Source organism: Periplaneta americana, chromosome 2, assembly GCF_040183065.1.
Source record: "Periplaneta americana isolate PAMFEO1 chromosome 2, P.americana_PAMFEO1_priV1, whole genome shotgun sequence".
Taxonomy (NCBI): domain Eukaryota; kingdom Metazoa; phylum Arthropoda; class Insecta; order Blattodea; family Blattidae; genus Periplaneta; species Periplaneta americana.
In genome coordinates, this window is record NC_091118.1 from 60,423,337 (window position 1) to 60,439,090 (window position 15,754).

General features: G+C 35.9%; 1 protein-coding gene across 1 annotated transcript in view; it reads left to right on the top strand.

The window, feature by feature from the left end:
* LOC138694124 (uncharacterized) overlaps positions 1-15,754 on the top strand; it is a 563,234-nt gene that overhangs the window by 459,157 nt on the left and 88,323 nt on the right. The window contains exon 2 of the mRNA XM_069817739.1: positions 14,736-15,000. Within this exon, the coding sequence (XP_069673840.1) occupies positions 14,757-15,000 (244 nt within the window). The 5' untranslated portion in view covers positions 14,736-14,756. The remainder of the gene's footprint in view (positions 1-14,735; positions 15,001-15,754) is intronic.

Below are 15,754 nucleotides of genomic sequence, written 5' to 3' on the forward strand. Positions count from 1 at the left end.
ACAAGGCAGAAACGAAACTGAGTCCAGTCCTAGTGAACAGCTCTTCTTGAAAGATCCGAAAGATAGGTTTGCTTTCCGTTTATTTCCTATTGGTGAAATGGACACTTTCTCCGAAATGCTGAATGTTTCCACGTCTACGATGAGATTAGGGTTACAATGAGAAGAAATTCTATAGGAGGACATTGAATCTAAAATAAGAGTACATTGCTGAGAAAAGGAGGACTTTTTAAAAATTGGTATGAACAAAATTAAAGATAAAAACAATGGCTCACCTTAGTTCTCTCACTAGTTGCTGGATCAGTATATCTGTGTCCTACTTATCGATGGAGCCCACTTTGTGCACAAGAGCTTGAAGAGACAAATTTATATCTTATAACAAATAACTATGGAACTGTTCACGGGACATGTCCTTGAAATTATATTTCATCATGATGTTACCTCCGACTGTCTCCGTTAGCATGCGATTTCGTTCTTTTGTCCATTGAGCAGATATTAGGGAAAATATTCCCTTAGCACTTCCATTGTGACTTGGGATAAATAAAAAGAATTGACATATTTTTAAGAGTCCTGAGAAAGTTTCAGTGCTCGCAGAACTATTGGAATTGAAGAATTTGCACCATTGTTTATCTAAATTTAAATCTGAGTCCAAATTACCTTGATTGGCATATCTTTGTACATTGCAGAATAAAATAGATAAAATAGCTTAGAAGCATGAATAGTGACATTTTTAGAGTGTAAGAATTCAATGCATGTCAATAGGTCATCATATTTTATGTTTTTTTATGTGCTCCAGCTTCAACCATTGAAAGCAGTTAAATTCTTTCATAGGTTTTCACCATTTTATTTAGATATTCTATGCATAATATCGCACATTATTCAATATTCATATTAATTCTAGTTGAAATGCGAAATGCCGGACATTTAAAATTGTTTTCAAATGCCTACAGGACAGAATGCTCCTTTTGCCGGACGGATGGTAACCCTAGATGAGATGTACAGACTGAACAGTCTCGCAAGTAAATTCAACTACTACTTGGCACTTCCGAGTTTTGACCTATCTTTAAGAAGGGGGAAAATAATAACTATATTAACTTTCGAGGAATATCACTTTTATTGACGTCGTACAAAACTCTGCCCAATACTCTATCATTTTAGAAGATTAACTCCACGCGTAGATGAAATTATTGGGGCTCACCAATGTCGCTTTAGGCGTAACAGAACGACTATTGATTAGATTTTTTTGTATATTCGACGGATATTCAAGAAAGAAAATGGGAGTATATCAGTTATTTACAGATTCCAAAAAGGCGAGTTCACATAGTCCGTTATATTTCGTAGTTTTGTAGCACAAAGTCACACTTCACGCTGTTTGATTTTTAATAATATTTTTCATAGTCTTGAATGAGCGCGAATTTAAAAATAGCATCATAAATAAGTAAAACTATGATTATTAGGGCTAAGAATTGCATGCCGTTACATTGAGCTTCATACGCCTTTGACTTTAGGTATACTCTATTTTTTTCATTGAGTGCAGTTTCATAGAAAGGACTTTGTCGACAGACCTTCTACTGCCCCCTACTAATTGGTTGTCATAAATAAATGTCTTTCTTACTGTGACGGAAATCTTGTCTTCTCCTGTCAGTAAACAATCACAACACTTGTTCAGAAGAATTGACAGGCTCCCGTCAAATCCACGTAGAGGCACAGTTGCCGCATCTTTTCCGAATTCCAAGAATCCCATCAGTCTCATTTCGAGGGTCACCAGGATTGTGGCAACTGTGCAATGAATGGAATTGTCAGAGGTGTTTGTGTAGCAAGTCATAAATATGTAAGTGGGTGTTCAAAGGAACCACCGAACTGCACTCCTTGAAATAAAATAGAGTATACCGGTACGTAATTGCACTGGGGTGGGGGATTTCAGCGTGTTTCGTTCAACAGTGAACTTTAGTTCACAACCGAATACTGCTATTCGTAACAGGCAACATTCAACGTCCTGTGAAGAAGAATAATAGCAAGATGTCGAGGACGAAATTTGTGACAATTTCAAATGAGGAAATTTGTAATAATGATACAGATTTTGAGATATAGCCTATAATGCTTGTGTAAAATATTTAAAATATTCCCCCACTTTTTCCGCAGAAGTGAACGAAGTTTCTGTAGATATAAGGCTGTGTTTTCTAGCAAAAGGCAATTATTCTCCTTTTAAAATTTGAAAATGTGGTTTGTTATTCACTGCAACAATATATGAAATGTAAAATTATGAAAAAAAAAAAAAAAGTAATACACTGTAACATTAACATAGTGAAATAATAAGGCTGATACTTGTCAATGTTATATTAGATGTATTTTCCACAGACATAAAACAGCATGCAGTCAATGATATTGTGACAAACCGAATAGATGAAACACGAAATAAGAAAAAAATGTAGCAAACAAGATGAAACAATATTGGATAAACATTATGGATGTTTACCTCTATGTAAAATTTGTGACAATTTCAAATGAGAATATTTATAATAATGATACAGATTTTGAAATACATAATGCTTGTGTAAAATCTTTCATATAATGTCCTGATTGTTTCTGCAGAAGTGGAACGAAGTTTTTCTATATAAAGGCTGCATTTTCTAGTAACAGGCAATCATTCTCCTTTGAAAATTTGAAAATGTGTTTGTTATTCACTGCAACAATATATGAAATGAAAAATTATGTAAAACAAAAACGTAATGCACTATATTAACATAGTGAAATAAAAAGGCTGATACTTGTCAATGTTATATTAGGTGTATTTTCTACAGACAGAAAATAAAATGTCTTTAAAAAAGTGCAATTTTTCTTTAACAAAGAAAATGACGTCTTTAAATGTTTCTTTAGCAGATAGTTGTGTTTCGATGTCAAAGGAGTGGCTTTCAACCACCCAAATGCTGAGGACTAACTTACCGTGATGATAAGCATGAGTTCAAACGAACGAAAGACACTGCGTTAACTCACCCAACTCTGAGACGTGCTGGTAGTATAAGGCATATATTTCTCAGACCTAATGATTACTTTAACTAACAAAATTTTGGCAGATATATTGTGTGATTAAAAATGTGTTTCCTAGAAAAAAAAAACTCGTTTTTCTCCTAAACTTATTTTTTTCACTTGGCCCATTATCTATTTAAACTCTTCAAATATCGAATTAACTGGTAGTATAGTGCATCGAACATTCTGTCTCGGACCGTCCGATGCCGGGCAAGACTGTTGCTATTTGTCTAGGACTGTTTCGGACGATCTCGAACATAATTTCCTTTTCCCATACATTGCTACTCTCAATTGAAGGGTTCAGAGCCATAGTGGGCCAAGCGCCATTTATTAAAAACGGAGAAAGCAAGGGTTAAAGTTAAGTGAATAACACAGTTTAATGAAGATTGACCTACATTTAGTTTTAATGTGTATACTTTATATTACTTGCTACATGTTTCCATTGAATTATGGTAATAACTTCATTTTAACCCTTGTTTTCTACGGTTTTAGTAAATGGCGCTTGGTTCTGAACTCTTCAAATATGATGTAATGGCATATGATATGATATGATATGATATGATATGATATATGATATGATATATGATATATATGATATGATATATGATATATGATATGATATATGAGATATGAGATATGATATGATATATGATATGATATGATATATGATATATGAGGCACTTAGAAGCAAAGTAATAAAAGTGACATTTTTTTTAAAAGTGAGAAAAGTATATATTCTAAATCTTTAACGTCACTTCTTTTCAGAGAAAAAGTAATATAACTGTAGTTCCAATTAGTGCTGCTCCATGTTGGCCTTACACTTGTATTACAATGCATTCAGAGTTTTAGCTGAGAGGCAAAGTAATACAAGTGCGTTGTTTACATAGTGTTGTTGCGTTTCTTCTGTGTATGACTAATTCATTTGCCATAATGGAGAGAGGTAATAGATTACATGTTCGAAACATCTTCTTGGAAGGCCTGAACACATTGAGCTGGACCAACTATACAGTGATCCAATAAGGATAACTTTTGCTGAGTGCAGCAACTTCCAATAGCTAATGAAATTCATCCCACTCATATACTACTCTTTCCTTGATGACCTGAAGCATTAGGATGGGCCAATAAAAAGGACTGTAGGGCGTGGGAAAGTGCGTGGAAGAGGAAGTTGAAGGAATATTCGCGGTAGGAACACTACAGATGCACTTCATGACAGAAACATAGATGTTTCACCAGAGAGAGATGTGACTTCATTAGATGAGGCTAGTGACGTAATGAACAGCGACTAAGGCTGAATTTCATTTAACATTTGAAATTTTCTTAGCCCTCTTCTTTCGGAGTACCAAAAACCACATCAACTGTTGCCCTATAATTTGAATATAATATTCAACCAATCAGACACTATGTATTAAAAAAGGATCTAAAATTACATTTAAAATTGCAAGCCTCATCCAGATCTCAGATGTTCTTCAAACTTTCAGATAATATCCTATGTAATTTCTACAAAATAAACAAAGAAGAAATAACAGTCTGTATCACAGACGCATTCAATGCTAAAGCTCCAGTTGTAAATGAAATTCCTCCATGAAAATGGATAATTCCAGAACATAGCATACAAATTCCACGAAATCATTTCAAAAATGATCCTCCATACATTCTTAAGTTAGATGCCATGAAACTACTCTGCAGCACATATAAGGATTGCCATCAAATTTATACACATGAATCTCTAAATCCTAATAATGGAACATCAGGAGCAGGGTATTATATTCCAAAATACCAAGAAAATTACTTCATACCATGTTCAGCCTCCTCCAGTCTTGACACTGAATTGCTAGCTATTGATGCTGCTCTTTAGTGTGTTACTCAAATTTCTGAAAGATCTATTTGCATACTTACCAACTCCAAGGGGGCTATATTTAATGTAATCAAATATGTACCACACCTATACGCATATAGAATTATTCCAATTCAGAAACAAATAAGTGAACTAGAAAATAAAATTTCAATGGATACCTAGTCATTGTGATATACCTGGAAACGAGAAAGCGATAACGTTGCGAAACAGGCAACATATTTGAAACCAAGACCTCTTCAAGTGATATCTCTATCCAATGCCTTTACTTCAGTAAAGTTTCATTTTATAAACTTATGGATCAACAATTGGCTCTCTTCTGACAAAGGAAAAATTTTACAGTCCGTTAAAAAGAAACCAAATGACCTGGAAATTTACAAAAACTTGCCCAGACATGTTCAAACATTTTTAACAAGAGCCAGAACAGGTCACATTGTCACTCAATTGCACCAACACCGATTTCACCTTTCTGATACTCCTACTTGTCTGTGGTGTAATAATCATGATGAAGATCTGGAACACATTCTTCTATACTGTCCATCCATAAACCACAAAAGAAGTAAATTAAAATCGTCAGTATCAGTTGCAGAAGACACATCTCTGCAATATAATATTGACTACACCCCAACTCTGGCTACTAGCAACAGGCATCTGTAATGAACACCGATCAAAATACCCCTCATTTACTATAAAAAAGAAGAATTGAAAATACTACAGTGGAATATAGTTGACTTTATGTTGTCAGCAAACAACTGGATACATTAAGAAGATTGATTGATTGATTCTTTCGGTTATACAGACACATTTTTTGTTATAATATGATAATAAGAAAGCTCAAGTGCTGTTAAGTCAGAAATGTTTCAATGTTGTAAGCAATGTCCTTGCTCTTGTTTTAAATAATATAAAAATACTGAAAACCCTTGCACTTATATTACTTTTCCACAAAAATATTTTCGTGGCAAAATAATACAAATGACTTTAGGACCCTATTTCATCTAAACTCTTTAGAATAGATAATTTCTATTTAGAAGTTAAAAAATATATGTACCAACATATACAACTGTAAATTTACAGCAACATAGTCCTGTAACAGATTTTTTAATTTCCGTTTCAACTTCAAAGTCACTTATCTCAAAACTTAGTAAATGTCACTTGTATCACTTTGCTTCTGAGTGCCTCATATGATATGATATGATATGCGTAAATCACTTCGTGATTTAAGACTGCGCTTATTCCGTCGGATCCCGGCCAACTAGTCACTCATAACGAGTGCACCTCAGCACATGTGAGGACTTCAGTCCTACATTCATAGACATCTATGATGTAGTTCAGAGGGCGGCCACTAGAGGGAACACAAGAGTTTGAACTTAAACTGAGACGATTCTGCCCGACGCCGGGGTGGGTATCCGGTGTGGCTTAGTGGATAAAGCATCAGCACGTAGAGCTGAAAACCCGGGTTCAAATCCCGGAGCCGGAGAGAATTTTTCTCCGTTCCATTACTCTTTCATCGTATGATGACACAGAATATCTGCATGGAAATATCTGATGTACTTCGGTACATTAAAATAATATATAGTTGTTGAAGCAATTTATTTCATTTGTGTACGTTTCTTAACAAAAAAAGAGATATTTTAAAAGTAGCCTTGCTTTGTTTGAATCGATTTATTGATCGGCTGCAATGGTTGCCGTGTGACATCTGGTGAGAAAGAATTGACAATCGGAGCACACAGTTGAAAGTCAGTGTTAAAAATACTTTTCGCACTAGTGTTAAAAGTACTTTTAGTACTCTACTGTATAGTAGCCAATTTTAGCACACTTGATTAGCGTTAAAACATCTACTTTTAAGAGTGGCTGTTAAAAAATAATTAATTTTCCGCAATGTCATTAGAGAAGACCATAATTAAATTAGATACTACGAACCGACAGTCAACAAACTTTCAAGCCATAAAAATTAATTTCATGCATGACCAGTTCCGTTCTTCCATTACATCAGAAAAATTAAAATATAACAAGTAAGTCTTCTAAAGTTTCACCTGCATATGATATCGACTCATTCCTCAAAAGACTTCAAAAAGAACTTTTTATCTCGTTTAATTAGCCTGGAGGAAAGCGTAGTCTAAATTGAAAACTGTTCCTGTGAACTTAATATTACCAATAAACTACTCCTTTTTTATCATGCCTGATGATACTTCAACTTTTGAATGCACAAGAGAAGAGTTCTTTGCTTCTTTGCATTTTAATTAAGTAATTGATATTCAAATTATAATCAAAGCACCTACAAAGGCTCTCAATACAAACATTGTATCAAAAGTTATTTCCCTGTGTAAATGCATCTTTCATCGTCTACTGCTTGTGTTTTCTTTGAGCATCTTCGCTGCTACGCGCGAGTTTACGAATAGAATAACAGCGCGTAGGCTATTGACTGTATTATACAGAGTGTTAGGTGTATAGATACATAAGATTTTGATATTTAAGAAAAATGCATGTAAAAGAATGCCCTATTTACTTTTTACGCCCCTTTAATATACATTTCTTTCATAAACGTGTCATGTATGTTATGGTTAAAGGCAGCGTTTGGTCACAGAGTGAAGAAAACAGGTTAGCTGTGCTATGGGATATAGATGACAGCTCACGCAAACGGCACGTTCGTTACAGTCAGCGCAGAAGATAATACAAGAAAAGGGTACCGATTGTAACATGGTTAGGTGTCTATTATTAGTCTGATTGAAACTGCTTTAGCCACCCTGTATAGGACATTGAAAGACATAACCACATCATAAACACACAACCCACTCTACCCCATATGACTCTATTACAATCAGTAAAGATTTGCATGTTTTGATGGAAGAGGATCATGGCAATACACGTATTTTATCACATTTCTCCCTTATAAAAAGACTAGCAGGAAAGAAATGGAGATGCTCTAGGAATACTTTGAATACTATATACAAAATGTTTATACAGCCAGTGCTGACATACTGCGGAGAAATTTTAATTACTTCACCTTTCATAAACGAAATAGAATATGTTTAAAACCAAGCTCTCAGGCTCATTACTGGTGGAATCAAAACAACTCCAATAGATTCTATGAGATTCCTCACTAATATTAACAGCATCAAAATGACAATAGAAGAAAAAGCACTGATTCAATATGAAAAACTTATCCGATTATCTGGAAACAATTGGCATTCTCTGTAGATTGAAAACTCAAAAAAGTTTCATATCCATGGTTCAAGAATTAAAACAGAAAATCAATATCCCGAATTTAAAAGAAAACTTACAAATTAAACCAAACCCTTTAACTCTATTAAATATAGAATATAATCTAAATTTAACAGAAGAAATACTGAAATCAGAAGTAAGCACTAAAATAATGAAACAATTGTCTTTAGAGACAATTAATATTAGATACCCTCCACAAAACTGGCTTCATTCATACACCAACGGATCCTTGATCTCCAGAGAACAAGGTGCCGGTGCAGGTGTTACGTGCTGTCTCTTCTCACTTTATAGATCTCTTGGATATGGAACAACAAGTTTTGATGGAGAAATCGTTGCAATAAGTGAAAGCCTCAGGAATCTTCTATTTCACATCAATAAATTTAAGAATCCAGTTATATTGTCAGACTCCAAAGCAGCTATTCTATCAATAGTCTCTAAACACACACCTTCATCTCAAACAGCAGAAATAACTAAAATGCTCTCTCAATTAATATCACTCAATAAAAGAATTGTATTCCAATGGATACCATCCCATTGTGGAATCCTGGGAAACGAGAATGCGGATGCTTTAGCAAAGAAGGGCAGCACTGCTACTTACAAACCTGTTACTAAATCTACATATTACTCTTTGAAGAGATTTATTAAATCTACATACTTAGACTTCAACAAACAAAATTGATAACACAATCTCAAGGGAAAAAATGGAACTCTCTGCATCATAATCCACAGTTAATTCCCGATTTACCACGAAAATCGTCTATAGCTGCATTTAGATTGGCAACAGGCCATGACTGTTTGGCCAAACACCTGTATAGAATTGGAATATATCAGTCCCCTAACTGTCCATTGTGCAACTCAAACCAAGAAATGGATTCGGAACACCTCAAAATCTGTGCTTCAGTGGCTGACCATGATAATATCTTTGAAAAATATTGGAGTGCAAGAGGTCAAATGACTTTATTGTCAAACGCCTGGCATTAGAGAACAACAAACAACATTCTGTGTGTGCACTAGTAACTTCTTGCGAAATTGAAAGAAGTTTCGTGGAGTACAATTCATTGCTCATTCGAAAGAAGGAAAATATTTTCATTTAAAATGTAGAAATATAAATATATATTTATTGTAAGCCTAGTGGATTGCATATCACAGTCGTAAAATTGGTTTGTCATGTTTTAACAGAGGTTTACGAACAATCGGCGAAAGATACCTAGAGAAGAATAAAGAAGTGTATGTGGTATTTGTGGACGTAGAAAAGGAGTTTCACAGAGTGAATTGGAATAAATGGATCGGGATCCTGAAGAAATTGGCGTGGGTTGGAAAGAGAGGTGGCTGTTCAGTAACCTTTATATGAAACGAGTCAAAGTCAGGATAGGAGAAGAAACGTCAGAAGGAAGTGAAATAAGGAGAGGAGTACGACAAGGATGCCTTTTATCACTTACCCTGTTCAACATCTACTTGGAGTGAAGAACTGTTTTCAGAACACGGGAGGAATGATAGTAAGAGAAAGAAGAATATAGTGTATAAGATTTGCTGATGATATGGCGTTGTTAGCAGAAGAGGAGATGAGACCAAGAGATATGCTACTATAGCTAAATGACAGCTATGAGCAGTATGGAAAGAAGATAAGTACCAACAAAACGAAGACCATGATCATAGGAAGAAAAGTAAAGAAGGTAAACTTGCGAATTCTAAATGAGGCAGTAAAGCAAGTGGACAGCTTCAAATACTTGGGGTGTACTGTAACCAGTAACATGAGCTGCTACCAAGAAGTCAAAAGGTTAATAGCAATGGCTAAGAAAGCTTTTAATGGGAAAAGGAGCATCTTCTTCTGCGAACCTCTGGAGAAAGAACTAAGGAAGAGACTAGAGAAGTACTTTGTGTGAAGTGTGACATTTATGGGACAGAAACTTGGACATTACGAAGAAGTGAAGAGAAACTACTAGAAGCATTTGAAATGTGGATATGGAGAAAGATGGAACGTGTGAAATGGACAGACAGAATAAGAAACGAAGATGTGTTTGAAAGAGTGAGTGAAGAAAGAATGATGTTGAAACTGATCAGAAAGAGAAAAAGGAATTGGCCTACTCAAGGATGCACTGGAAGCAATGGTGAGCTGAAGAAGAGTTCGGTGCAGGAGAAGATATCAGATGATAGAAGACATTAAGATATATGAATCATATGAGGAGACAAAGAAGAAGGCAGAAAATAGGAGAGACTGCAGAATGCTGAGTTTGCAGTTAAATACCTACCCTTCGGCAGAACACTATCAATGAATGAATTAATGTTCTTTTTATTGTTGTGAAAGTCTTGCAATATTTTGTCTTGCAATTATAATTTACCATACAGAGTGATTCAGACCACCCGCAACAGTCATTTATTTCGGAAACTAGTGCATGAAAATTTTCGAGACAAAAATATTTATAACTAAACCACATGTGAACTTTCACTAGAACTTGATTTCATCAATCAGCTCTAACAGGAAGTAGGCCAGTGGCGTATCACTTTAAATAATAAAAGTTAGATTCTTTCCAAAGTGAATCCTGTGAAATTGATGGAGTACTCTTTACCATACATTTGTTGCTCGAACCTCCTGATATGATTGAAGCAGAATTGTTGGGTAACTTTCGGCGTTTGACCTAGGAGTCATTTCGCCATCATTAATTCGCATAATATCTCATCGATATCATAGCGCGGGTTCAGTTCAGCACATTAGATAGTTGCTCACCACTAGGATCGCTAATATCGCCTCATTACAGGCAATGCAAAATAGTACCGTCACAGTCTATTGTTTCTAGCACCTTCAAAACTCAAGCTTCGTGACTGTACATAGTAGACTGTGATTGTATCTTCAATATTACCACGATTGAAGGCCTTGCAATCGATATATTTGCCATGACATTCTCTATTTCGATCTTGGACCGTACGGAAATCCGTTTAAAATTCTCTGATCGGAATCCGGTCACGCGAACAGAGGCGATAGGGCCAAGTAAGCGATGCTCCATTTAAAATAATGTAAAGAATAAAAATCCGAACGCACCGTATGGATCCGTTCCGTTAAGTGGGCGCCTACCTTTAGTCGATGAATTGAAGCACTGTCAGATGAAATGACGATGCCTAAAACAAAATCAGGTAGTGTACTCGGTACAGGATCAAGTACACAATCCTAATATAACCCAAACTAACTGCACTGCATCTAAAGGTATTTGTCTAGAAATGTAACACAGCAATAATCGATATACTAAAAGTATATATAATTATTTATTTCGAAGAAATAGTCTGCCCAGGCATCCTGGGTTGCCAAAAACACAGAATAATACACATATAAGAATAATAACGATTGCAGTAAATAGACGAGTCAAATTAAATGTGAACTTAAAGCTTAAATTTAAGAAATAATAAAATTGTACATATATTTGTAACAATCACACATTAACGAATAGAAAAGTGGGGGAGGGGGAATTATGATATTCCGTATAAATGATTTTTCAGAATTGCCACAGATCGTTTAATGCTAGAGGTAATTATTTTAGGAATGATATCATGGATTCCAAATATTTTGATAGTGTTTACAGTTGATCGTGGGATGGCGCCCCTCGCTCCGATGATTAAACCATGTACTTCCCAGATGCCTTCCATACAGAATATCTCAGGAGGAATGTGAATTACTTCAGAATAATGTAGTTTTGGTTAACCTACATCGAGTTAAGTTTATATACCATGATCGAAGTTCAACCGTTGCGTTGGGGAGAAATTAAGGTGGAAATGCTGGAACGTCTTGCGGTTTCTTGTACTATACTTTATCTTTTGCACACGGCAGCATCTGAGCTTTGCAACCCCAGCGCAACACACACAACTGAATACACGTTCAATTCACATTCAATTAATGTATTCGTATAGTGAATATGCAGACATGCTTTTTGTTTATGGATTTTGTAACGACACTTTATTAACTGTTATTGAGGAGTGTAGACGTCGTTGATGAAAACAAAGTATTGAATCAAATAATTACGCAAACTGTTTGATTTTTAACTTTATTTTATTTTATTGGGTTATTTTACGACGCTGTATCAACATCTCAGGTTATTTAGCGTCTGAATGAAATTAAGGTGATAATGCCGGTGAAATGAGTCCGAGGTCCAACACCGAAAGTTACCAGCATTTGCTCGTAATGGGTTGAAGGAAAATCCCGGAAAAAACCTCAACCAGGTAACTTGCCCCGACCGAGATTCGAACCTTGATTTTTAACATTTTTTTATTACACTATAACCACTTTAACTCTTAATTTAATACCTTGAAACTTATTTAACATTCACAGTAACTTATCTGTGGATTTCTTTGCTTTTACAAAACAGTAAAGAATATAGTGCATTCTTATAAAACAAAGCTATTTCCATTAAAGATTCGTTTACGTTTGATGTAAACTGAAAATAACATTATTACGAATACACATTCTGTAACTCAATCTCCATTTAAGTTATAATTGAAGAAATTAAAAACAATTAATTTAGAAAAGAACGCAAGTCTTGCGAAGTGGATCACTGCAGTTACACTCACCCCCCCCCCCACTGCGGAGCAATGACCGCAAGGAGTGTTGCAGTGTTGCAACACGTTACATTTCGTATTCTCAGAACAATTGGGCATATCAAAATAGTTATTTATGGTACTTGTGAGGTAAGTGCATCTTTATTGCGCGAGTGGAAAGATTTAAGCACGAGGCTGACGCCTCGTGCTTAAATTACACGAGCGCAATAAAGATCACGCTCACAAGTACCAAAAGTAATTTTATCCATGACCATAACGAAAAATTATGTTTTATAAAATAAAATATATTGAAAATAAGCCCTCTTATAATCACATATCATGGCATGGATTTTCGAATCGATACGTGTACTAGATAGATTATGATGTAGGAGGCAGTGATTAGTAAAGAATGGTATCTAAGGCGTTGGATAAATAAATTATAATTAATTACATAATTTTAATATATATTTTTTTTTCATTTCAGACGTGTATTTTCGTCTTTTTGAAGTTCCAGGGATAATTTAGAAGTGTTCACGGGACTAATGTGATTAAAATAATTTCATATTTTACTTCGGTAAACGTAAGAGGAATATTAAACGTAATTAATCATCGTGTCTGTTTAGCTCAGTTGACTAACGCGTGTTGTTATACAATCCTATAAACGCAATTTCGTAGGTTCAATCCTCCTTGCATCCCAAAAGGTAAATTAATTCAAATTAAAAAAAAATACATACTAGATATGAATGCAATGCACAAATTACGACTTAGTAGATAGAGAAAAGAGGAGGAGATTGAGTGTATGTATATTTAAGAAATGGTAATAAAGAAGTAGAGGTAGTGACATCTAGTAACTAATATATTAACTTATTGAGTAATAGTTGAATGGAAAAGTATACGTGTGTACCCGGGTACTAGGAAAATACTAATGAACTGTGAGGTAAAGTCTTTATCTCACTAGTGGAATAAAGTAATGTTGAATAAAAGCCTACTTTACAAACGCAAAAGTATTTAGTAAAGGCATGTTTTTCGTTACGGTCATGGATAAAACTTATTTGACAAGATTTGTTCGAATTGACTTGATCTATCACCTCTGTGGTTTCCTTCCACTCTACAGGGTGCTCTAAAATTCCCCTTACAAACTTCTAGGACTTGCTAAGGGGACTGAGTAGATAATATTTTGAATTGGAACCCATGTCCGGAAACGTACCGTTTCCGTGCTACAGCCGTTTGAAAGCAAGCACTGCCTGAACGTACGTCACGTGTCTCAACAAGTAGTAGCTTCGCGATTCGTCCGCCTGCAGCGTTACATGATGAGGGGTGTTTACGTCAGATTATGTGATGTCAATTGACGTTTATCCTACCTCTCGGTTCAGCATGACGGCGCACCTCCTCACTTTTCACTTGCTGTTCGGGAACATCTGGACCGACGATTCGAACAAAGATGGATAGGCCGAGGTGGTCCAATTGCATGGCCTCCACGATCACCGGATTTGACTCCATTGAACTTTTTCCTCTGGGGTCGTATAAAGAGTTTGTTTTATGAGACTCCTGTAGAGACAGCAGAAGATCTGGTGGCACGAGTTGTGGTCGCTGCAGGAGAGATTGCAGATACACCAGGTGTGATAGAGCGCGTTTAACAAAACATCATTCGTAGGTACAATGCGTGCAACGAAGTTGGTGGTCGCCACATCGAACCGCATTTGTAGTGGATTTGAGTGTGAACCATCATTTGAAAAGGACAAAAACAGTTTAAGTTGAACTGTAAACAAAAGTGTTTGTGACAAATGATTCAGTTTACATTTTGTTTCTTTGGTTATTAATGAGTTGAATTGTAAAACAAGTGATGTACTGGGTCACGCCTCATAATAAAATAAATTACTTACTTAAAAATATGTTTTCAAACGGCTGTAGTACGGAAACAGTACGTTTCCGGACATGGGTTCCAATTCAAAATATTATCTACTCAGTCCCCTTAACAAGTTCTAGAAGTTTGTAAGGGGAATTTTAGAACACCCTGTATAGATTTCAGATAAATATTTAATCAGCAATCTAAAATGATGTCATCGCAGGCCACAAATTCTAGTCAATAATGTTATTTGTGTCCTTGTGCTTGCAGACACGCAGCTGTATCAGCACGATGCACTCCTGGACGTCGGCGTTGCTGTGCTTGCTGGTGCTGCTGTCCCTCTCCCAGGGACAGGATGAACAGCCCAGTGACAGCTTGAGGACCGCCATCGAAGCAGTCTCTCGCCGCCAACGAGATCTGGCGACTGCAGGCTCTAACTACTACAGCGGAGGATTATCCCAGTACCGCTACCCGGAGAGGGACTCGGCTGTGCCAGAGGAATTGGCGTTCCTCGCCTCTCCCAGGGACTTCACCGGTGAGCTACTTACAATCACTTCCCATAAGTTTCCTATAAAGAATAAATTTACTTTCACTTCTCCTTCTCTTCGAAATCTTAACCTCTTCTATTCCTTCGTAACTATCATCTCGTTTTACTTATACAGGGACATCTTTTATTTTTACTTCAATTTTTATTGTACCTAAGTTTTTGAATATACTTCACTCCCACCCCTTCTACTAATGAAGTTCAACCGTCCTCCACACAGAATCAAGACCGCATATAGTAAACAGCACTAAGTTAGTGAGTATAGTACGTTCCAGAAATATGTTCGCGTTTTCCAGTGACGAAAGAGCTTTCAATATCGAATTATATTTTCGCACAGGTACTGTCCGTTTACCTACGTCGCATCCCGATTTCCCCCACCTGCTTCTGGTCCTCTCTCTGTAAAATCTGGGCTGTCTTAGCTTTTTTCTGAAAACATTAATTTCTGTTAGGAATTGGACATTTACGTAATATTATACAACTGTTTAAAATAACTTAAATAAAAGGGCGTCGTTAAGTAATTAACTGTCACGTGATTTCCCCTCTTTCTACGATCCTGCGGCATAACCACTTGGACGGACAATAGGTGGCATGTCTGAGTAATTTTATCTCTGCGGGTTGGGCAGAAGTGAAGAGTGAATTTACAGTACGTAAGGTACTCTTTTATAGAGTAGGTATAGAATTATTTCAACATGAGTTACTAGTACGAAGGACGAAACTGGTAATTGGGATTAGATGTAATAATCTA